General features: G+C 39.3%; 1 protein-coding gene across 1 annotated transcript in view; it reads left to right on the top strand.

The window, feature by feature from the left end:
• Positions 1 to 24,529, top strand: part of shank1 (SH3 and multiple ankyrin repeat domains 1) — a 70,927-nt gene that overhangs the window by 18,393 nt on the left and 28,005 nt on the right. The window contains 13 exon segments of the mRNA XM_079643008.1: positions 9,199 to 9,402; positions 9,865 to 9,936; positions 10,068 to 10,176; positions 15,718 to 15,872; positions 16,603 to 16,770; positions 18,088 to 18,204; positions 18,565 to 18,642; positions 19,261 to 19,327; positions 19,628 to 19,797; positions 20,882 to 21,003; positions 22,125 to 22,273; positions 23,489 to 23,602; positions 24,252 to 24,327. Of these exon segments, the coding sequence (XP_079499134.1) occupies positions 9,199 to 9,402; positions 9,865 to 9,936; positions 10,068 to 10,176; positions 15,718 to 15,872; positions 16,603 to 16,770; positions 18,088 to 18,204; positions 18,565 to 18,642; positions 19,261 to 19,327; positions 19,628 to 19,797; positions 20,882 to 21,003; positions 22,125 to 22,273; positions 23,489 to 23,602; positions 24,252 to 24,327 (1,601 nt within the window).

Genomic DNA, 24,529 nt, shown 5'->3' with positions numbered 1-24,529 from the left:
CAAAGTGTGTAAAAATGTGCTCAAAAAACACTCCAAGTCCTTGAGGATATTACACAGATCTCCCCTTTTTTCTATTGCTTACTTTCCCCCCTGCACCGCCAGCAGTTCAATGAGAGAAGGGTAATGTGAGTGATCTGAGAGGGTGAGAGAGACTCTCCAAGGTGACCCACCTCCAGAGAGACAGAGCCAAACCTCATACAAGAGCAGTCACGTTGGAATATGTGGGCTAGAATTTGATTTTAAAAACACTTCAAGCCAGAAAGGATTTCGAGGGAGTCAAACAGGGGGGAATTGAAGTGGAGAGCGGTGTCTAACAGAGGGGATGCCTTTGGCTTTGTGTTGAGAAAGAGCTTTTAAATGTTGCCATACAGCTGCTACGATAAGCCTTTTTCTGGCTTAAAGAGAGCTGTCCAGAATCATGAGAGATTTATCCTACATTGCTCTTCATTTCCCAGTTGGGTTCTTACATCATATCACTGTGAACGCTTCCATCAGAAGTGTGTCTAAATCAGCTTTACGGGGGGGATAGCAGCGGCATCCATGTGCACTACGCTATTCTCCCACTCTTGAAAAATAACTCAGTTTCTAGTTGACGTACACACAATCTTTTTCCCAATTGATGTATTTGTGATATGTTCAAATGAATGGTCAGTAGTAATTCCGTGTAATGATAATGGAGGTATGGGTGGCAGGGGATGCAAAGGGATGATTCTGCATCCCAGTGTGTGATTTTTGTGCAGAAGAGATACAAAGAAAGTATGAAGAACAGGAAAAGGGAGGATAGAGGAGAGAGAGTGGATCTTCGATCATTGCCAGAACAAAGCAGAACCAGACTGCCATTGTGTTCAACAAACAGAAGGCTGCTTTACTCACACATTAGCGCTCGGTTCTCTTTACTCATTTTATTAAAGCCATCTAGGCTTCTGTAATCTGTCAATTATAAGCCATCAGCAACAATGAAACTGTAAAATTAAGTACATTTATTTGTGTGTATATTATATTTACCAACCCACTGCACTTTAAAGGCCTCGCTCAACGCTTATTCCACCCTCTTGCTGCTGTGTGATTTATTATTGATCGGTGCATGGGTGTTTTCAGCAGTGTGTGTGTATGGATACACTAGTGTACTCGATTCAGTTTTCTTTTAAACCCAGCTATAAATAATTCACCACTTTCTATTTATTCTAACAAATCAGCATCAAAGCTTGATTGCAAGAAGATGGATAAATGGGATTGCTTTGGAGTAGAATGCTCACTCATGCTCAAAACCTCAGAAAGAGCCTGGTTGTTGTGATGGAATAATTCTCCTTTACTTTTAAGATATCTAGCCTTTTTGCCCTTTGACGTTTTGACCAACCCTGATTCTGTTATCTCCCTTGAGGAATGTGCAGCTCCAGCTATATGTTGATATTCCCAGTTTATGACCGGGCATCTCTCGGGCACAAATGGTTTATGGTTTTGAGAACGCTGGAACATTTCCTTCTCGGTGTTTGTGGACTCCAAGGTGTAATCTTCGAGGCCATGAGGGTCAGGCAAGTGATTCAGTGTTCGCAGATGTTTAGGCTATCTCTAGTGTTCCCAGATGTTTAGTTTATCTCCCCCACTATGTTGATTACTCTCTGTGAACCTATTAAAAGGTCTAGCAAAAGAGAGGCGCTTCAGAATTGATGTGGCAACCCTCCGTGTAGTCAGAACCTCTGGCTGCTGTGACTTGTGATGTGAATTCTCCGGCCGATACTCGTAATAAACCATCAGTCTTTGACATCAAAGCTCCAACTCTCCTTGTGTCTCTCTGAGCCCTGACTCTCCATTGCTGCAGAAGTTTCCCTTACAGTTGTCACATAGAGACACATTGAGATGGGTGGATGCAGAGTGGGGTACACGTGTTAGGAAGTAGAGGCAGAAGGAAGTGGAGCAGGGTAGATACAGTGCACATACAAAGAAGAGGAAGTAGATAAAGGGATGGAGGTAAACACTGATGCATATGAAAGTAGATCAATGTTGAAAAAAGGTAGTTGAGTAGGATAAAGTGAAGCAGACAGAGTAAATAAAGGGGAAATGAGATTCAAGTGCTACAGTAGAAATAGAACTAGTGAGCAGCCAACAGGAAGAATGTGATTGCTGACTGATATAGACTTTTGAACCGGACTATAAGCATTCTTTTATGTAGATTTCCTGTATCTTTGAATTGAACCACATTTTACAATTGTAAATATTCTCTCTTTTACAATAGGTACTGTGTGTGGCAAAAAATTATCTCTTGGAGTTTCAGTACCGTAATCATCACTAAAATAATTATGTAATATTTGTGCAATATGCTCATTTACTTTGAGAAGATGATAACATAAGCTTTCAAAAACCTCCCTGCTGTTTCAGATCATTTAAAAATAAAATACAAATGACTCAGTGAAGTAGGAGTTAAGTTTTCATGGGAGGACAAATTCACATTTCTCTCTCTGAATCTTTTACCGGACAGGTTTTTATATAAACTCTGTTTGGTCTTTGTGATGGACAAGGAGGTTGAAATGAAACATTGATTCTTTAAAAAAAAGTTGATTTCAATGCTGACATACCATACTGATGGGGAAATGCAAATCAGGGTGTCAATGAAGGGATTGGTCTGACTGTACATTTTTTTAAATTATCTGTGAGTCCAACATGCAGATTCACGTTTACATATGACAGCACTACATGTGACCTTAAAGACTCCCTTCCAAGATGAGCTGACTTAGTGCCTTTTGTTTTGTTACCCAAGGTAATGAGAGTCAGAAACCCATCATCAACACTGACATTTTCTGACTCACTCTCCTCCTGTCCTGACTCAACATCTTAGTCAATGTTTGACTCATCAAGCACATTCAGAATAAAAACCCCTGGGTTTTTATGTTGTCCTACGGTTTCATCGCCTGCCCTCCTTCCTATTGGGTATTATCCTTTTCCACTCCTTGTACATCAAGTTGTTCTACATGTCAGCTAATTCCCCCTCAATAAGCTCTTAATTGCTCGTTAATTGTATTGTGATGAGTCCAGGGAGTGACGTTAGCACGCAAATGCAAATGTTATGAATTTGTGGGGAGGATGGTGAATGACGTAAGAGCTTTCACACGCAGTTATTCAGAAATCACAACACTGGTAATTACTTTAGTGTTATAACCATTTTTGGGCAGAATATATAACTCTATGTAAAATGATTACAAATGAGTGTTGAGCATCACTGAAATGATCCAGCTTGATGCTGTTTCCACATTTACCACATTGACAAATGTCTCTTACGATTCCAGTGGGACTGCTGCGCATCAGGAAGCATTTATATTTAAGATGACTTTATATTTGGGGCTGATATAGTAAAGAATATAAAAAAAAAAAAGGTCTGTTAATATATGATCAATATTCTTTTTAGGCACTGACATAGTTCATTTCTAATGATCCCTCAATACTAAAGTTGATAAAGATCTGCTCAATATTTGCACTGATAGAGGCACTTCTTGGACAACAGCTTTTAAGCATTTGCAATTGTGAGTCTTTTCTCTGCCATCAATTCACCAGGATATTTTCTGACATGGCAATAATAACGCCCTCTGACCTTTGTCATGAGATTTCTAAGCAGCCCTCAGAGGAAACATCTGGTGCAACGTTCTTCCTCCCCTCAGTGGGACCTACCTTTGCTTCCTTCAAAGTCCCCTATCAGAGCCATGCAAGCGTAATGGGGGGGGGGGGCTCTCTGGAGGCTCCGTCTCTCAGGGTGTCACTGCTGGTGCCCTGACGGAGAGACCCATTCAGTGATCTGTGTACTATCAGTCTGATACATTTGTCAAGAGGAAAAGTGGGCCATTACTACATGTGGAACAAATCCGGGATGTCATACTTGGTTTTAATAGGTCGAGCTGAAAGACAGTTGGATGGTTTCTATCTCATGCCGGTGAGAGAGAAGGGCAGGGTGATGGAAAGTTGATGTACTGTCCCATTTTATCAGCTGAAACTCAGTGAACTTCAAACTGTGTTCGCCTCAGTGTATCTAGTAAAACCGTTTTGGTGATTTGCAGGTAAAACAGAAAACAGGGCTTTATCAGGTTGATGTTTTTTGGGTTCCAAGTATTATTTATCTGGTATTTAATTAAATCTGAAGTGCCACATTTTACATTGATATACCTTTACATTTAAAATACTCTATAAAACACTTTCCCTTTCCGATATCTGTTGAACATCTTACCAGCAAACAGCCAACTCAGTGATTGCTGAGAAATGACACTCAGTGCTTTTATGATGCATTGTAAAAGGTGGAACCGTCTGTAAAGTTAAATAAACGTAGCTACAACGTTAGAATAGTGCTTGAATGTTAATGTTTAAATAATAAGAATCTATTAAAACGATGCAAATCTCACAGGGGGCATTTTCCTGCATTATAATGTATTTTATTGCGTGTCATCTTAAGGATCCATTCTTACAATGATTCCTTTTTAATCGTACATCCTTGACATGCTGCTTGCGGACCTGTTTGCTCTGCACTCATCGTTCCTCCTCCACTGGTGTCTGATGAAAAAGGAACTGGTCCATTAACTCGTGTGCAAAGCGCCTTTAAGATATGTGAATCACAAGAAGCTGATATGATTCTGCCACAGTAGGCGGTCCAGGCAGTTTCATTTGAAGGTTTTTTAGATTGTCTAACTTACGCATGCACATGCAGTGTAGTTGGAGTTTGCATGCTGAGCGCATTAGACAATGTAAAACAAATGAGTCTTCCTCCACAGTTTGACATGATCTGAATTTGTGCAAACTCTGAAGTATAAGCAGCCGCGCCTTAGGCAGGATGTGATCTGCTCATTTCCACTTTGAAATTCACACGCATAGACACCACGAGAAACACAAACACATCCATAAATGTTTTAATGCATTTTTGAGATATTTTACCTCTCTGTTGGAAAGACACAGACACAGTGTCCACCATAACTCTCTACCACTTTGGAGTAGATATATCTAAATGAAAGGGGTCAGCCCCCAAAGTGAAAGATAATAGCATGGGTGAGTGAAGAAAAGAGAATAGAGAGAAGCACGGCAGGCAGAGCGGTAGGACAGAAGTGCTTTAAGAAAATAATTTGTTCTCTTTAACTGCTGTAGGAAGGATAGTGAGATATGGGGAGGAAGTTGAATGAAATGGTGACATGGCTGACGTGTGTGCATGTTAGTGTGTATGTGCGTCAAGTGGGGGCTTATTTCCCCATAGATCTCATTAAAGGCTTCAAGTCCCCCTGCACTTGGCCTGCAGCAAAAGGCCAGAGGGACAGAAAGAGAGAGACTCTTATTTCTGCATAGATAGACAGAGCTGATGCAGAAAGATGGAGGGAGAGGAAAGTGCAGGGAGAATAAGATAGAGATAGGCAGAGGAAGATAAAGAGCAGCATGGACAGAGAGAGTGGGCGCATGTGAGTGGGAAAGTGTGATCACAGCTTCAGGAGACAAGACCACATTTTTGGTCTGCATAATGAAAGAAAAACAGGAGAGAAACAGAAGGGCGGAAAGCTGCGTTAAGATTTTAATGTAAAACATATCAAGGTTGAAAGTTATATAAAAGCTGTGACTTATTGACATATTCATATTAGCATACATGTGTTCATATGTTTCTTCTCTGTACTTCCCCACACCTCCACCACTTTCACCCAATAGCCCTAAAGACTTCACATAGACAACATCAAATAAACAAAGCACACAACATCACCTCAATGACTAGTTTCATGTGCTACAGTTTTTTTTGGCTTGTTCTATTAATGTTTTGTCTTGCAAAAAAAAAAAAAAGGTTTCATTTAGGGCAGTAATAGATGACAAGCATCCCATTTATTTTTGTGTTATCACAGTATCCTTGTTCATTTTTGCGCATGAAGTGGAAGGAGATATTTTACATAATTGCAAAGAAATTATACCACAGTGTAAAAATACCATTAAACGTTTTCCACTCAAAACACGAACATTCTATTGACAATTAATGTATTTCTAAATGGTGTGTTGTGTTATCTGTGTTGTATTAAACATTACACAACAGAGTTGCTGTTGTTGGAGAAGCCAAAGACACACTTTCACTGAGGTGGGCAATAAAGTCAATCTAATCTAATCTAATGTGGAAAGATGTGACACTGAAAGCACCCAGGGGAATGCTCTGAGTACACGGGTACATTTCATTTTTCAGAATCGGGAACACTACAAAAGGGCTCATTTAAAAAAACAAAAGAAAACATTCTCTGAGTCCAAAAAATCAGTCCCCGTTCATTGTCTATGGACATAGTTAGATTTTGAACTGAGTATTTTAACATTTTCATTGGTACTTTTGGGAGCACATTTTTTATTTTTTTTGTACGAGCTGACAGAACCTGTTTTTTTGTAATCATATTGAGCTCTAATTATCCAGAATGCTAGCATGAATAAGTACAAATGAAGAACAGCATCTTGGCATTTTTCTTTTTCATAATCTGACACCAAGACAATATATCTTCAAATTGCTTTTACAAACTAACAACTCCAGCATCCATTTAGTCTTACCAAGAAGCTCTCTCACCACTAGAGGGCGCCACAAACACTCAACTGCAAGTAATAATAGATTTTAATTTGTTAGCGCTTTTACAGGTGCTCAAAGACGCTTTTCAGATAATAGTGAAGAAAAAAGAAAAGAGAAGAAAGGAACAACAAATAAATATATAGTTAAAGTTCAAATCAAATAATACAAAAACAATCACACATTAAAAGCCAGATTGAAGAGGTGAGTCTTTGTGAGTTTTTTTGAAGGTGGTGAGATCGGTGCAGTCTCTGATGGGTTGTGGGAGTGAGTTCCAGAGGGAGGGGGCAGCGACGGAGAAGGCTCTGTCCCCCCAAGTCCGGTGATTGGTGCGGGTGGGGATGGATAGGATGTTGGCTTCTGATGAGCGGAGGCAGCGGGAAGGGGTGTGGTGGTGCAGCAGGTCTGTGAGGTAGGGGGGGGGGCCTGATTGTTGAGGGCTTTGTGAGTAATGAAGTGCACCATTTGAGGTTTAGAACAAGTTAACTATGACCATAGAGCTATGAAATGTATTGCAATATAATAAAAGTACAATTTACAGGCTGTACTATTGCATTTCTAACAGTACAGCGAAACAGTTGGAAAACTCTTTAAAATTCGAAGCTGCATTTTGAATGCCTTGTAGGAATGAGGAAATTGTGATGGGCCTTAATTATCTGGCCGGTTAGAAACTGTACAATCAATTACATTCTTGGAAGCATACAGATCAATAAGCAGCGTGGCTGCCTTAGTGAAATCTGCAACCATCTGAAGGTTTTTAGGTTCAAAGCAAAGCTATAACACATATTTTAATCTCCATTTTTCTATTATAATTGTCATTGCTTGTCATTACTCCTGCACAATAACTGAATCATAATCCTTATTGTCATTTATCATTTATCCTAGCTGGCATCCTTTTTTGGGACTGTAATTGCACACACACACACACACACACACACACACACACACACACACACACACACACACACACACACACACACACACACACACACACACACACACACACACACACACACACACACACACACACACACACACACACACACACACACACACACACACACACACACACACACACACACACACACACATGCACAGCCTCCCAGTACCCCATCTCCAAGGGAACACAGTGATGTCTCTATGGCAACAAGCAGCTTGCTCCACTAATGAATCGGTTGCCGTGGCTACAAGGTTGGCTGTGCGAGAACGGAGTTACTGAATAAAATAGAGGGAGAAAATGTAATATTACTTCTACTCTGTTAAAAAAAAGCGTATGCAGAGGAAAGGACAGCCACACATACACACACACACACACACACACACACACACACACACACACACACACACACCCACACACACACACACACACACACACACACACACACACACACACAAACACACACACACACACACACACACACACACACACACACACGTTTGTTGGCTATGTGAGAGATTAAGATGAGTGACAGTTACTGAGAGAACGCTCTGGGTTAGAAGCTGTATATCTGGCTGAGAAGAGAGCCAATGCAGTGATGCAGTAGGAGGCAGGGATCCTTGCATCTGTACTCTGCATGCATGGGCCAATCATCCTGCTGTAGCCTCAAGGTCAGAGACTTCACTCTGGGCAAGGAGAGGGAGCAAGCGATGGAGAGAAAGAAGGAGAGAGAGCGGTGCCAAAAACCTTCTGTCAGCCATCTGTGTAGTGAGTTACGTCCCACTTTGCTGACTGAGCCTCTAAGCTGTTATGCATTTGGCCATTCACGACCCCACCGGAGACACTAAAGCTGCACAAAACTGCAATTCATGTCCTCTCTGTTGACCGAGGTCACTGGGAATCACCCACTTCGTTCTGGGCCTGTCTCCCCCTGCTGGGTCACCGGGGGAACAGCCTCAGTGTGCTGCAGTCAGGCTGGAGCATCCCTTGCCACAAGATTGTCTTGTAGACAGTAGTGACATCTACAAGGGGACCTTAATGAGTTTTAGGGGTAACAAGATGAAAACGTAGATAACCTGATCAATGAATTTTGCCATTGTAGTTTGTCAAGGTCGAGTTTTAAACATAAACATTATACAAAGTCGTGTTTTTGAAAAACAACTGAGGAGCCCCATTTAGGCAGTGTTTTCTGTAATGTTATTCAAGCCAAATATTGAAGAAAGAACTACTTTAAGACACATATTAAGCTTTATTTCCCTTTGCACCAAAGTGCCAGCTCTAGTTCGTGAAATGTGGTTCATTCTGCAACAGTTAATTCAAAACATCCTAATTTTAGCATCTTTGCATTAGTAACAGTTCATTTTTCAAAACACAGATGGTTTGGCCACCAAAACATTACAGATCATTTCACCCGCATGAGGCAGATTGCAGCCAAGTTAAATAGTTCTTAAAACTGGGTTTCACTCACTCACTTTTAAAGTGACTCTTAATAACCCGCCATTGACTTCCCTTTTTCTGCCCTTTATATGTGTAACCTGGCTCAATGCTGTCAAATGAAATGTTAATCTCTTGTTAACCACAATAATTTTCTCAGATTCATCACATGTTAAGATTTTGATTAATGAAATCATTTTTATGTCTTTACATTTAGAGTTTACGAAATAACCAATGTAAATTAAAACTTAAAGCTGACCTACGTCTCCCTCTGTCTCTCCTGTAGAAATGTTTGCGCTTTAACCCAGAGGCCACGGTGTGGAAGGCCAAGCAGCAGGTGCTGTGCTCCCTGACCGAATCTCTGCGGGACGTCCTGAACTATGGTCTGTTCCAGCCCGCCACTGATGGTCATGATGCCAAATTCCTGGAGGAGGAGAGGCTGCTCAGAGAGTACCCACAGTCCTTTGAAAAAGGGGTACCGTATTTAGAGGTAATATTCCAGTCCTCCATTGACACATTATTACACAATAGAGAAGAGATGTAGCTTGCATGTCCTCAGGATGTCACTGTTTTTCAATAACGAATGATCAAAATCTGAATCAAATGTAATGTAATCTTAAAAAGTTTAGATACATGTCAGATAAATGTCAACTTTCTTTTAAATCATTATGGTGTAATTGGAAGGAGCAATATAATTCCAGAAAATACTTTTGTAAAGGAATACTTGGGACCATGTTTACTGTAGCTTTTTCTATTTTACGTCAAGATTCCAGATGAACTACACCTACTGTAAATGCTCCTTGTGACATTTTATGTATAGCAAAGCAGAAAAGGCTTTGTTCTATAATACATCTGCAGACCCATTTAGTAAATCTAGGCCAAAAGCTAAGAGAATTAAAGACAAACACCCTCGGAGTAAGGCTTCACTTTTTTTCTTCTCTCTTGTGTTTAGTTTCGATACAAGACCAGGGTGTACAAACAGACCAATCTGGATGAGAAGCAACTAGCCAAACTGCACACCAAGGTATGAGACCCATGTATGAAATGCCCCGAGGGTAGATCCCTGAAGGGTTTCAGCTGCATGTTTTAAATCAATATTATACAGTATGCATGTCACTGCATTAACAATATTTAAAAGACTCTCTCTGCACGCAGGCTAGTCTGAAGAAATTCATGGATTATATCCAAACCAGCGCTGTGGACAAGATGACGAAGTTCTTAGACAAAGGCCTCGATCCCAACTATCAGGACCCTGACACCGGCGGTAAGGAGTGCCTCAGAGCCTGAGGATTTGTTTCATCCACAGCGTCATCATTGTATCTATTATCATACATTCATAGCAATTACAGACTGCAGTTGTATGTGCTTGGGAAATAAATTAGAAAGAAAAAATGATGTTAAAGTCAAAGAAAGCCATATAAACTGTACACATTCCCATCTAAACACAATTATATTGCAAAATCTAATCCCTTATGTGTCTCTCTATGTTTACTGAACTGTTCTTTCTTTCCATCAAACATATAAACGTGTATCTCAGGTTTAACATCCATTATTGGTTAATCATTTTCTCTCAGATATATTAGCAGCTTTTTGACCTGGAGCTCTGCCCATCTCCCCCCTCCGTTGTTTCTGCGCTAAGCTCTCTTTGTTGGCCTAACACTTTGTCAAGGATCTGGGCCAGTGTTGTTCACAATTGTATGTCTTTTCTCAGATCCCGTTAGTGCTTGGGGGGGGGCAGCAGACTGCTCTTTTACAGTTTGGGTGTGCTCTGCTGTGTCATTCCAGCAGCTGTGGGAGCAAAGTGTCACAACACAAACACAGGCTGTCATCATGGGTGTGAAACACATTTCCACTTCAGAACACCAGGGGGCAATCGACAACCCTGATGAAGCCCCCTGAATAACATACTCACAGCATCAGACCCACACACCTTACACATTAAAATGGGATATTGCTAAACTGGACATTAGGGTTACATTTTTGTTTCTATGCTTTTCTATGCTACATTTGAATGATACCATCCAAAATTGACAGAGCCAAGGGTAACTGTAACATAATTAATGGTAACACTTTATATCAAGGTACAAAAATTAACCATCAACTAGTTTAGTTGGAATGCTGATACAGCATTCCAACTATCTATGTTATATATATATATATATATATATATATATATATATATATATATATATATATATATATATATATATGTTATATATGTTATGCTATGCACGAAATTCTTTATTATTCCGCCGGGTTATTTTGCACCTCTTCTTCTCCCACATTCCACATCGCAGAAATTCCGTTCGAACATCAAAATGTTCAGCTCGGTCGGAAATTGATGGCTATTAATTTTCTTATTCATAACTTTCATAATTCCAGAGATACATCCCATAATTCATCAAATGTTTAACATGGAAGTCAATGGAGAAACTCTTCAGACTTGAACAATCTTCATGCAACTTCAACTGCTAACTGTTCCTTCATACTTTCACTCAGAAACCTCATTCCAACTTTAAAATGTTACACATCTTTCTGACATTATTCGTGTAACACAACTTTTGAATCTGATTTGTACTTTTAGAGATGTTAAACATTGTTCAGACCTTGGTAAAGAGGCCTTCTTCAGATTTCAGAGTGCGTGAAGTCACAGCTAGAGTGGAGGAGAGATTTAATTTTGCCTTCATGTTTTCTTTTAAACCTGCCATAATTTCCAAACCCTACATTCCTTAGAAATAATTTTTCATGAGAAACGTAGGAAAACATCTCGTAGCTTGAAAAATAAATTAAGCAAAAATAATGGAACACGATGAAGTCATAACTCCAACTGACATGCTCAGAGCAGCAGACTTCATATAATGGTTAACACAGCTCTAAGTCAATTATGGGGTGTCATCATATGCCGTTTCCATGGAAACGCATCCCTCGCCATCAAACAAGATGTTGCTGTAACTCCAATGGACACGGTCCAATCGTCCCCCAAACTTCGCTTGCATTTCACCGGCCCATGCCTCAACAGCTCTACTCCAAATCTGAGATCTCACCATAGGAAATGCATCCCTCGCCAAAAAACACGATGTTGTGGTAACTGATATGAAAATGGTCAAAACACCACCAGACTTCAGATGACAGTTAATCGTCCAGCCCTCAACATGTTTATGTACCATTAGTGAGTTTTCCTCAAAAGCTGTTGCCATGGCAACGCATCCCCTGCGATAAAACACAATATTGCTATAACTCCTATGAAAATTGTCAAAAAGTGCTAAAATTCAAGTGTGCTAACAGTCCAGCCGTGAAGACATCTACGGGACAGTTTTTAGATTTCTTCAAATGCCGTTGCCATGGCAACACAATGCTCGCCATGAAACACGGTTTTCTCATAACTTCAGGGAAAATACTCCAAACAGCCCAAAACTTCACAGGTTTGGTAACGATGCAACCATCAACATATCTAAGCGTATTATGGGGTGTCATCAAATACCGTTGCCATGGCGACAGATCATTCACCATCAAGTTAGTTCAATAGTTTGCAGTTCAAATATTCTGCAGCTTTTCCAAGCCATTTTCTTTTCTTTTCTTCTCTCATCACACATTCAAGCCCCCAGTGTTCATGTATAATTTCAATCTAAATTCTTCACTTTCTTCTTACACATTACATTTCAGCATAGCAATTCAACGTCAGCTTTTCAGCATAGAGCATTCCCACTAGCAATTTCTTCAGGAATTGCATTCTCTAGTTGTTAATTAACATGCATATTAGCAGTATATTGGCTCTTTATTAGTCATTATAAAACACTTATGAATGCCTTATTCTACATGACCGTATTCTACAAGTAGTGGTCCATTAGTTGAGAGTTTTTCTTCAATAACCTTCTAATTAGTGCTTATGTATTGCAAGTAAGGAAGTTGTTGTAGGCTACATGAGTTTTGGTCTTAATATGCTCTGCTCAATATGGGCCTAATAGGGCAGCAGTACCACAAGAATAGTAATTCTCCCATAATAACACTTAACAAATATGGTATTCTTATATAACAAGACATGAAACTATAAGTGTTAAATATGGTATTTATATCTAAGAATATGTTTTGGGGTATTGACAGTTCAGCTACCAATAGCAAGGTGATATTGACCTCACCTGTAGGTTTCATATTTGCACATTTATATTTTTGTAAAATTTGTACTGAAGGTTAGAGAGGAAACCGGGTACAGGAAGTAGGAGAAAGTGAGCTGAATAGCATGGCAGTAGACTGCTACTCATTATCTCTATGCAACCTGAAGAGTAAAAGGGTCAAGTCCGTCAGAAAGCATTGACTGTAAGTGTAAGCCTAACACTTACACTGTAAGGATTAGTAACATGTATTGTGTTTATGTGATGACATTTGGAGATGTTTTAAACACAATGAGAAAATGCGTTAGGTTAGCATTCGCGCTAGCATGTGCGTTAGCATTCGCGCTAGCGTTAGCATACATGGTAGTGTTAGCCATACTAGCCTGTATAGCCTACATGCTTATTGCAAAGCTAGCATTAGCTATATTTACCTTGTTTACACTTAGAGGTCCTATGTGTTAATCTGTGTATGTTACACTTGCATGTATGAGATCATTAAGTGCCTTTTAAGTTCTTTGTTTATAGTTTCACTCCGTTTAAATGTCAGTGGACTGCAAATAATTCAATAAAGGAGCATGGCTGCTCATTCCCTGGCTCTCAAAAGAGTTTGTCTGGCTGTAATCTATGTTCACACAGACAGTACACATAGAGAGAACAGTACACCTATTGTGTAAGTACGTGCAAGCAGGTCACACAGTATGATCACAAATACATAACATCTGCTAAAAATCTGTTTTTATTAAAAAGTACAGGCTGCATATGTGTTCTCAGCCTTGGAGAAACTTGACATGTTTTGGTACATGTGTCTGAAATGTAGTGGTTTCATAAAACAGATATTTCAACGTGTGCCTACTTTGTTCATGTACTGTTGATGTATTTGCAAAGTGTGAAGAGGAGGCAACTTTAGAATAAGGAACCTGTTCTGGTCCATTCGAGTCAAACTACTAGCCTATTGGTTATGAACAAGACTTCACTTTAAAATAGGGAATATGTTCTTAGATATAAATACCTAATTTTGAGTTATTTAGACACAATTAACACTTATAGTTTAATGTCTTGTTACATAAGAATAGATCATATTTGTTAAGTGTTATTATGGGAGAATTACTATTTGTGTGGTACTACTGCCTTATTAGGCCCATATTGAGCAAAGCATATTAAGACCAAAACTCATGTACAACAACTTCCTTATTTGCAATAAATAAGCACTAATTAGAGGGTTATTGAGGAAAAACTCTCAACTAATGGCCTATTACTTGTAGAATACGGTCATGTAGAATAAGGCATTAATAAGTGTTTTATGATGACTAATAAAGAGCCAATATACTGCTAATATGCATGTTAATTAACAACTAGTTGACGGTTAATTTGTTTACCTTAATATAAAGTGTTACCGAATTAATTAATGAAGTTATATTAACGTTTTTACCACAATGACCTTGCCTTAGAACAGTGAAGGTTTGCTATAAAACTCACTAAATCCATGTGTTCAACCTAAATCTAAATGTTGAAATGCTCTTCTTCATGATTTCAAGTGGAATCTTCTTCTTTCTTGACTTTCAGTTTGAATCAGTGTCCATTAACTGGCAAAGAGACGATCAAAAGCCTTTTTTTACATGCGACCTGCCTGTCTGAAACATTTTTCTTCATGTTTTACCACCCAGCAGAAGGCTCACACAGAGTTCCTTTAAAGGACATTAAATTATTTGACCACGTTCAGCATGGCTCAGGTCCATCTCTGCCAGAGGAACTGTTTAGTGGGCAGCCGTCAAAACATTCGCCCCAAATGATTTATACTTGAGCTTTCCAGAATCAGTTTGAGGATAAAAGCGCTCAGTCGTTGTCGTCTTTGCCAAAAACTCTTTTGTTGCCTGGCAGCCAATGCTCTGTACCCTTTTTGTTGTTGTTGTGGGGCCATTGTACCTTCTTCCTGAAGAAATCGAAGTATGTTAAGTGAAGTTAAAGTGTTGTGACACTGCACTGCTTTGTTTTGAAATCTTTGGAGCTCCATTTCATGTTAGCATAATTGGCAAAGTATGATGTAGCAGGCATCAGTAAGAATAAATGCTTTGATATTGACTTTAAAGCTAATGTTGCTACCTGTAGGATAAAACCAATGTGGAGAGGTAATTCTCAGAAGAGCTTTTATTTTATATTACATTTAATCAGAAGTTAATTCAAACATATGCGGGAAACTTTAAAGCGCTGAATTCTTTCAGGCTTTATGGTGACCTGGAAATAATTTATAATATAATTTCACTCATGCTGGGGATTGAAGTGATTTTTGTTTGAACTCTCTGTCAGAAGGGACAGTGGCGGATGCAAGCTGTCTGTAACACCTTGGAGGGCAATTTATAATGTTTTCTCAATTCTCAAAGGCACATATGCTGCTTTTTTTTAATGAGGGACCCCCACCAACAACTCCACAGGGTAGTTTGAAGCAAAACAACATTGGGGCAACATAGACACAGTTTCAGAAGAGGTGGACAGTTCATTATTTTTTTGGAGTTCAATATTTGTTAATATGTTTTTTGTCTAACCTACAAGGAGAATGGTGCAGGTGTTAAAATGTATTGTTTTCAAGCGGACCCCTAGGAGCAAACAATCTGGAAAGTGCCCTCCAAATAATTTGACTTTCAAACCAATCCTTTTGTGGTAATGAAAAACTCTTGTATCTCTGTGTGTGTGTCCCCCAGAGACGGCTCTGTCCCTGGCGGTGCAGTGTGAGCCGGGTGGAGGGGAGTCCATCCGGGTCCTGGTGGAGGGGGGGGCTCACATTGACTTCCGTGCCAAAGATGGACTCACACCCTTACACAAAGCTGTGCGAGGCCACCGCCATACAGCCCTGCTGGTAAACATGGACTCACATTTGATCCTTTTTTTTAGATATGCTGTTATCTAATTACGAGTAATGTTTTTTCATTGTCATGCCATTAAAAAAAAGAAAATCAAACCTACACTTGGGTACTTGCATTGAAACGAACACTATCTTAATTTGTGTTGCTCTGTAAGCAAATGGCCTAAAGACCGATTACGCAGACATTCCCACGCAACAATCAACACTCACCCACACACAAAGAACAAGAACAAAAAACACACCTATTATTCTATTCATCCAGAGAGGGAAAAAAAACATTTAAATTCAGATTGCCTGGATTAAAAGTGTGTATTTAATGCATTTGTCCAGAACTTATGCTCCCACACCTTCGATAAGTAAGGCATGTGAAGAGGGATCCAAATAATTTAGGGGGTAGTAATTGCATGTGGAACATTGTCAGAGAAAACGTTTTTCACAAAGGAAAGAAACAGCTGCATAAATAAACTGCAGACTGATTGAATACATCATTCTCTCTAGCCCAAGGCACTGAATGACCTCTGTGAATCCCTGACTATGTGTTCTCATCCTTCTATAAAATCCCATGAATATTCCTCGACTGGAAGTTGGAAATCACCTTATGATATTTTCCTTGCTGCTTTTTTTTATTTTGATACAATATTAGCACACAGGTAATTGATTTGAATTGAAATAGAAAGTAACTGATTTCTCACTGCATTATTATCTCCCCTGTGTCTCTCTGCAGGTCCTGCTGTCCCTGGGTGCGTCTGCAGACTATAAGGACCGGCGAGGGCTGACACCGCTCTATCACACTGTGCTGACGGGGGGGGACACCTCCTGCTGTGAAACACTGCTCTACCACCACGCCAAACTGGGCATCAGGGACGAGAACGGCTGGGACGAGACACATCAGGTACTGTCCGGTCTTTGTGTTTCTTTTATCCAGTGGGGTCAGTGTTCTAATTTGTGTCTATTTTTAACTTGGGATTTTAAATTCTGTTGTATGTATTAGTGGGCACGCATCCTTGTTGTAATGTACCAGTGTACTCTATGTTCCAGTGTCTCCGTATGTACAGCGTCTGTGTCTGGGTCAAAAACCATTCATGCCATGAAACTCCACCCATCTTTTATCTCGGACACCTTTCACCCTTCATCCCATCCACAAAGCTTCTGTGGCAACATTTTCCAGCAGTGAAGTGGACAGAAAATAAAGGTATCAGCATCTTCTATCGGCTATGTAAGTGTTACTGCACTTACCTTTGCAACAAAAAATGTATGGTTGAGGTGTAGGTTAAAAAGAAATATATATTTTGCCCTTAGTACTGCTGTATCCTGCTGCCATATTTTCACTACACGATCATCATGGACAAAATAATAAAAAAGTAACACTATTGTTGAATTATCTTTAGAAACCTGTGTTGTTGGCTTCAATTAAGCAATTACTAAATAATTTAAGAGATGCTGGATTCTTTACACAATGTTAATATATGTTGTTTATGGTATCAACATTTCATTTTTCAAATTAAAACTTTTTCTCATCAATCCCACTATACCGTTTCCCTCTCCTATTCCTTTACCAATGAATAGTAAGGTACAATTATTATTAATTTAATTTAATCAAGAATCATTTTCAAGCCAAGTTAACTGGTATTGTATAGTATGAAGCAGTGTTGCCATGATAACTTGTAGTTTAATATCTGTTCTCCGCAAAATTATATTGTTAAGGCATTGACTTCAAAAAGGTTGTAAGTGTCCTGAATTACAAACAGCTGCTGAAATAAGCATTTATTATGCAATGGCATAATTGATAACACCATAAATTGCCTATGACTAAGTGATATACAGTTATCTGTTTTGATTTCCCTTATATGATGGGCTGGATTTGTGTAACCATACTGTATGATAAGGATTCTAAAATTATTATTTTGATTAAATCTCACTTGTGTTCCCTCTGTGTTTTCACGCCCTCTGAGTTAGGTGTTAATTAAATGTTGTGTCACTTGATCCATGTCACCCTATTCCTGTCCCTTTGTCACTGTGTGTTCTTCATCATTGTTTGCTTCTCTGCCTTTCTGTTATCTCTATCAAACGTAACCTTATAAGTCCTTCCTGTTTTACTCGTTGGTACATTTTCTTACTTTCCTTACAAACTCTTTGTCCTTCCACCTCTTCCTGTCCTCTCTCTCCTGTCTTACCATGACTCCTCCACAATCTGTTCATGTTCTGTCAGGCCTGTCAAAATGGTAACTCGCAGCATCTGGAGCACCTCCTCTTCTATGGGGCAGATTCTTCCTCCCAGAATGCCTCTGGAAACACTGCCTTGCACATCTGTGCTTTATACAACAAGGTAGACACATTTTCTTTTAACGGGGATCAAATGTCAGCTACACAGTAAAGAACACTTTAGCATAAAAACATTTAAAGATACAGTATAACAAGGTGAATGCAACATAAATGCTCTTTATCTTTGCTATTTAATCAAAAATAGAACACTTTTATACCTGTATATTTTGTTTGAATTTGATGGTATACCTTGCTTAAAAATCAGTTTTGGGTTTTAGCTAACATAATAGAACAATAGTACAAAATGTCAATAGAAGGTAATACTTTGCTTTATTAAGCTAATGCTTACAACAGAAAAGGTGCATTTCAACATTAAACAGCAATTCTACAATTCATGTACACTAATCAGTGATGTTTGTTGCAGGAAAGCTGTTCGCGAATACTGCTCTACAGGGGAGCAAATAAAGACACAAAGAACAATAGTGGGCAGACCGCTTTTCAGGTAATGGCTGTGCGCCTTGCTGAGTAATTATGCATGTTGGGTGGTGTTATGGTTTAGTGTCTTATTAAGTTAGCGTAGCAGAAAATGCCAGGGCCTAATTTCACTTTAAACCATTAGTGTGCTGCGATGCACACGGAGGTCCCAGGTGGCAGGAATGCGTGTGACCCCTTAATCTGGATATATTAACTCTGTCGATGCAGAACAAGCCAGCTGAGACAATCTGTTGTGTTTAAGTGCATGAAAGAGAGGAAACGTGACGAGACAACTGGGAGAAAACACCAGTTTGGCAGACCTTGTGCTGGCGTTTGTAGCTTGCACCATTGCAACATTGTGCAATGGTGGAAAGAACACAAACATGGTCTCACATGGATGTACTTATTTTGCTGTTCCTTTTATTATCAAGAAAACAGCAAATCCATGTGAACATTGTTGAAATATGCCACGTCCATAAATCTGTTACATAACTTGTAAATTAGCCCATTAGGGGTACAAGTAGAGTGGACACAAAATGGAGTTAAACGAGTCAAGGGTCTGTTACACCATTTAATTTTGTCCATGCATTTGCCATAAGAGTGTATTTTACAAGAAGTTGTACATGTGTGTGTGTTTGTGTGTCAGGTGGCTGTTATGTCAGGCAATTTTGAGCTGGGAGAAATCATCAAAAATCACCGGGACACAGATGTGGGTAAGTCGCTAAGGTCAGGCTTCATTTTGCATGCCAATTTTGGGATGTGTAACGTTGCGTAATGACATTTTGTTTTATCTGACATTGAACATTTGATCATCACGGGGGATTCAGAGGTTCAATTTAGAAGTATAGGGGAGCTGCATATAAATATGACATAACGAATGTACAGGAGCATCATTTACAGCACCCATCTGAGTATGTCCACTCTGGATGGGGAGGTTGTGCAAAATAAGAGCAATAAAAATGTGATATTACAATGTACCTTTTTCTTTCACTATTTCCTGTCTCCCCTGCCAGTTCCCTTTGTGGAATCTCCAAAGTACGCCCCGCAGAGGCGAGAGAGCACCCGTACCCTGACGATACCCCACCCTCACCCCTTCCTCCGAGCAAACAGTGACAGCAGTATGAACCTCCCAGACTGGATGGCAGTGCCCAATGCCCCAGGGACCAATATTGTCTCTGTGCAGGTATGTGTGTGTGTGTGTGTGTGTGTGTGTGTGTGTGTGTGTGTGTGTGTGTGTGTGTGTGTGTGTGTGTGTGTGTGTGTGTGTGTGTGTGTGTGTGTGTGTGTGTGTGTGTGTGTGTGTGTGTGTGTGTGTGTGTGTGTGTGTGTGTGTGTGTGTGTGTGTGTGTTTACTGTCATGTTCATTAATAGTCTTTTTCTGACACCATGATAAATAAAATAATAAAACTTCTCATCCATGTTCACTTAAAATTGACTTTTAAAGTGATAATTGGCAGTGGAAGCAGAAGTTGTCAAAACAACCCTACCTTGAGGTCTAGGTTTTGGAGCATTTGCCATGTTTGCTTAATCCCCATTGAACACACACATCACTGATTATTGCAAAATGACACTCCTGGATTGTATGGTCTCCTTCAGAAGTTCTCTAGGAAGGTATTGAATGTATTTTACTAACTTGCATTTCAGTACGATTGACCTTTTACCTCTGAGCTTGGAGAAATGATTAATGCACATATAATGGATATTTACAATCCATAGATGGAAGCTTGAGCAATTTCATCCCTGTGATTATGCAAATCATACAATTTGAAGGGGGCTTTTATAATATAATGCATAACCTTTATCTACCTCTAGTGGTGAACAGTTCTCACTACAGCTTATATATCCTGCTTACTCGATTGAGCTATACATACATGTAGGTTCATAGATTCAAGGTTTATTATCATAACATATACAAAACTACATTGTAATCATCATGTAATGTAGGAACAACTTAGATGGCAGGTTCCTCAACAGTGCAATGGTCCTCTACTTTAGTCTGGGCAAGTGACCATGTTGTGTGATAGGCCATATGAATACCACATCATGGAATAAAACAGCATCATTTATTAGATGTTTGTACATACATTAAAAATAAAGTATTAATCATTTTATGAATGTTGTTTTTCAAAACATTTTGAGCTTTTTAAAGCAAAGTAAGTGAAATCACAGAATATACGTAGCTACATTGAAATAATATAGTGTTAGATATAAACATCTTTAAAGAAATATGTTTTCTCCCCCTTTCTTTGTTTGTCTGTCTCTGTCAGGGCTATAAACATACAGGAACCCTGCGGAGCTCCAGCAGTCCCAGAGGGGCGAGGACGCGCTCCCCGTCCCGAGGAAGAATCGGAGACAAGGAGGACCGGAGCAGGCAGAGTCGGAGACAGGGGTGAGGGCCAAACAGCTGGCATCTGATCACAAGATGCTGCTGAACAGGAACTTGTCTTTAAGCTAGGCTGGTTAAAGTATTATTGAGTCTGCAGGTCCCATAAGAGTCCTTCAAATGTTTTCGATGTCGTTTAGTTTAATTTAGTTTATGTATTTATAGTGTCGTGGACAGTCCCCATCGAAGAACTGTCACAAAAACAGTAAATGGAGCAGCTTTAGCCGACATGGCTAATTTCCAGCTGTTGTCCCCGGTCAGATGGTAATAGACACCCTTAAAATCACAATATATCAACAGCATTAGTTATAAAAAAAATATATAAAATAAAATAAAAAGGATGAAGGACAAGTAGATACATGTGAAAGGATAAAAGAGAACAATAAACAACACACGTTACTACATACAGTACATGTCACATATAGCACATCACAATCACATAACAGAAACGAGGGGCAACATCCATGATTACAACATGTAACACAACATGTAACACACACGCCATATTCAACACAGACTAGTGTGTGCAGGTGTAGTTCTCAGTGAACCATGTTTTTAAGTGAGTTGTGAAGGTGGTATGTGTATGTATGTCTTTAATTTGAATGTTCCAGTTTTGTATTGCTCTGACCGAGAATGATGACTGACCAAAAGTACTGAATGGGGCTGATAGGTCGCCACGTGTTACTACCTAAGTCATTAAAGGGTTGTAAAAGTAAATGTTTCATTTTTCAGGTCTTAAATATAGTTTCTAGTTTTGTTATAGTGAGACAGGTAATTCTTCAATGGGGTGTTTTGTAGGATTGGTTAGGGTACTCGGATTATTAAACCCAGGAATAAGCAATAATAAATAAAAAAGGTTTCTGTCTGACTTTTAATAAGTTATTTTACAACTTCTTATAAGGACAATGCAATATATGTCAAATGAGTGTACACACCTTAAAATGGTCATAAATTAAACCAATACAATTTGACTTAATAGCAAAAATAGAAACATTGTCTCATACAGTCCTAAACATCCTTCAAATTCTATCTGAAGTAACCAGTTGAACATAGCCATTAAGTCACCCATGCCTATAGGGAACTTCAAGTTTTAAACTTTGTTCTGATCCCCTGCTCCTCCCATCCAGGCCTGCCCCTGCCACCACGGCTGCACAGACCGCAGACCAGCGGAGACGCCTTTACAGCGCTGTCCCAGGACGAGTCTTTGTAGCTACTCGATCACATTCTGCCCAGGGAGAGCGGGAAATCAGCTTTAATAAGGGTGAAAGGGTCAAAGGTGACTATGTTCATTTTCATATCAAGAAACACAGTGTGTATATGTGTGCGTATGCTGGAGCATAATACTGCATTTTGTCCTCCATGTATATTCAAAGTGTTTGTCTCAGTGTGTGTGATTCTGTTTACGCCGGATTTAGACATGCTTAAACACTTCAAATGTAAAAGTGAACTAAAGGCAGGGTCAGAAACATGCAAAGCAACATTACAGAATCTTTTTTAAATATCTTAAAGTAGAAGAGACCTCTCTGTTTAGGGCTTTGGCATCGCTCCAAATAGTTCCTTATAACGTCTAAACTGCTGACTGTAGGGGTTTAAAATGAGTTAAGATTTAATTAGCAGCTTTTAAGCTAACACCATTTATTTAAAAATGTTGGACACAAAGCAATATGCTGCATCACAAGAACAGGTACTTTATCTACCTGACATTAGCTAATACTAATGTAGACTGGCAAATCTAATTACCAAAGCACCATAGTTAAAATGATCATCAAAAACAAACAGAGCTGGTATAATGGTTCAAAGAAAAAGTCACAGTTTAAAAAGTTGGGAAAAATATGTTATTTTGATCAATATTTACCAACTGAACCTTAAAACTTCTTTGTATTTTGCTTCTGGCTGCAAATTATATGACGAAATTTCTGATAACAGAAGTAACAGTCAACCGTTTAGGACAGTTTAGCTATAACTTTATATAAATCTTCTCATCTCTCTCCCAGCAACAAAGTTAATATATATATTTTTTCCAAAATGTCAAACTATTACTTCAAGGATCACTTGAGACAACATTGAGTTGACTAGCTTTGATAAACAATGCCAAGCTTATTACTTATAAAAATATTACACAAGCCTGACAGGAGATGCTTGTTAAGGAGATCTATCATTCTCAGCCAGACCAGATCTTAGTGTCTTGGAATGAGTTTATACAATGGCCTTGTCTTAACATAAGTGTAAGGTCTCTATATATGTTTGTATTCAATATCTACAGGTATGAATATGTGTGTGTTTGTGAGTGAGTCTATGGTGTCGCCAGGTATGTATGTCTTGGTGAGTATGTAGGTTTGCATGTCCATGTGTGTATCCATAATTTCTTTTTTGTCTGTACATTATTGTCTTTTTGAGTGTGTTCCTTTTTAATTAGTGTCTTTGTGTGTGTGTTGGTGCATGTGGTGTTGCCTTTTCCTGACATGCTTCTCTTTCATACCCACCTCTCTAGTGTTGAGTGTTGGCGAGGGCGGGTACTGGGAGGGGACGGTCAGGGGGCGCACAGGCTGGTTCCCCTCTGACTGTGTGGAGGAAGTGATGCTTCGAAGCCAAGACAACCGATCAGGTGATCACTAGGAGTCACACACACTCACAGACACAGGCTCATCATAACACATAGCATCATTTCAATGAATAGCCACAAAAATGTTTCATATTTAACCTCATATAAACTTTAATTTAGCCTTTCACAAAGGCCTGACAATGGTTAGACATGCTAGTTTTGATGAGACAAGGTATATTGGAGAGGTGCAGGGAAGGCGGATTTAGTCAGTTACCACCAGCTAGCTATGTTACCCATGTTTCTATTATTTATGCTCAGCTAACTGATGGCTGGTTTTAGCTTCATGTATACTCTCTCTAACTAAGGTGAAAAGGGCAAATTAAAAAATAATCAAAATGCCTTTCACAACTTAACTTGGTTGTTTTTGTTGATCTGACAAACAGTCGATCAAATAAAGCTGTTCATTTTAAAATGGCACACCGCACATGGAATATATTCAACGTAATCCTCGTTAGGTTAAAGTTGCAGATCTAGTTTAAGTTGATTTTAATCAGAAGACCACATTTCTTAAACTATCTGTTAAAAAGAGAGATTCTCCTGTGATGGCAGTAATAGTAATACAGTAACTAAAAAGTACCTGCTGCATAATTAATCTTTCAAATGGACCTAATGCGGGTCGATCATTCTGATGTCCATGTGATTTTCTGTTTAGAGAGTCGTGGAGAGCGGGCCAAAAGGCTGTTCCGTCATTACACGGTGGGATCCTATGACAGTTTTGATGCTCCCAGGTAAGAGTTACCTTGCCGCCAGCCATCACTGATGTACAGCAAACTGAATGAGTGCCAGTTTTTTCCAAAGCAGAAGCAACCTGCACATTATTCTCTTAGCGAAGGGGCAAAGATGATTAAGGGTCTTGCTTAAGCTCACAGGGTTAGGGGTAAGGGTTCATCAAGTGTAAGACCCACAGAGTGGTACTTCACCTAACAGAAG

The sequence above is a fragment of the Notothenia rossii genome (assembly GCF_949606895.1).
Source record: "Notothenia rossii genome assembly, chromosome: 8".
Taxonomy (NCBI): domain Eukaryota; kingdom Metazoa; phylum Chordata; class Actinopteri; order Perciformes; family Nototheniidae; genus Notothenia; species Notothenia rossii.
Note: the sequence above shows the minus strand (reverse complement) of the source record. Positions and strands in the feature narration are given on the sequence as shown.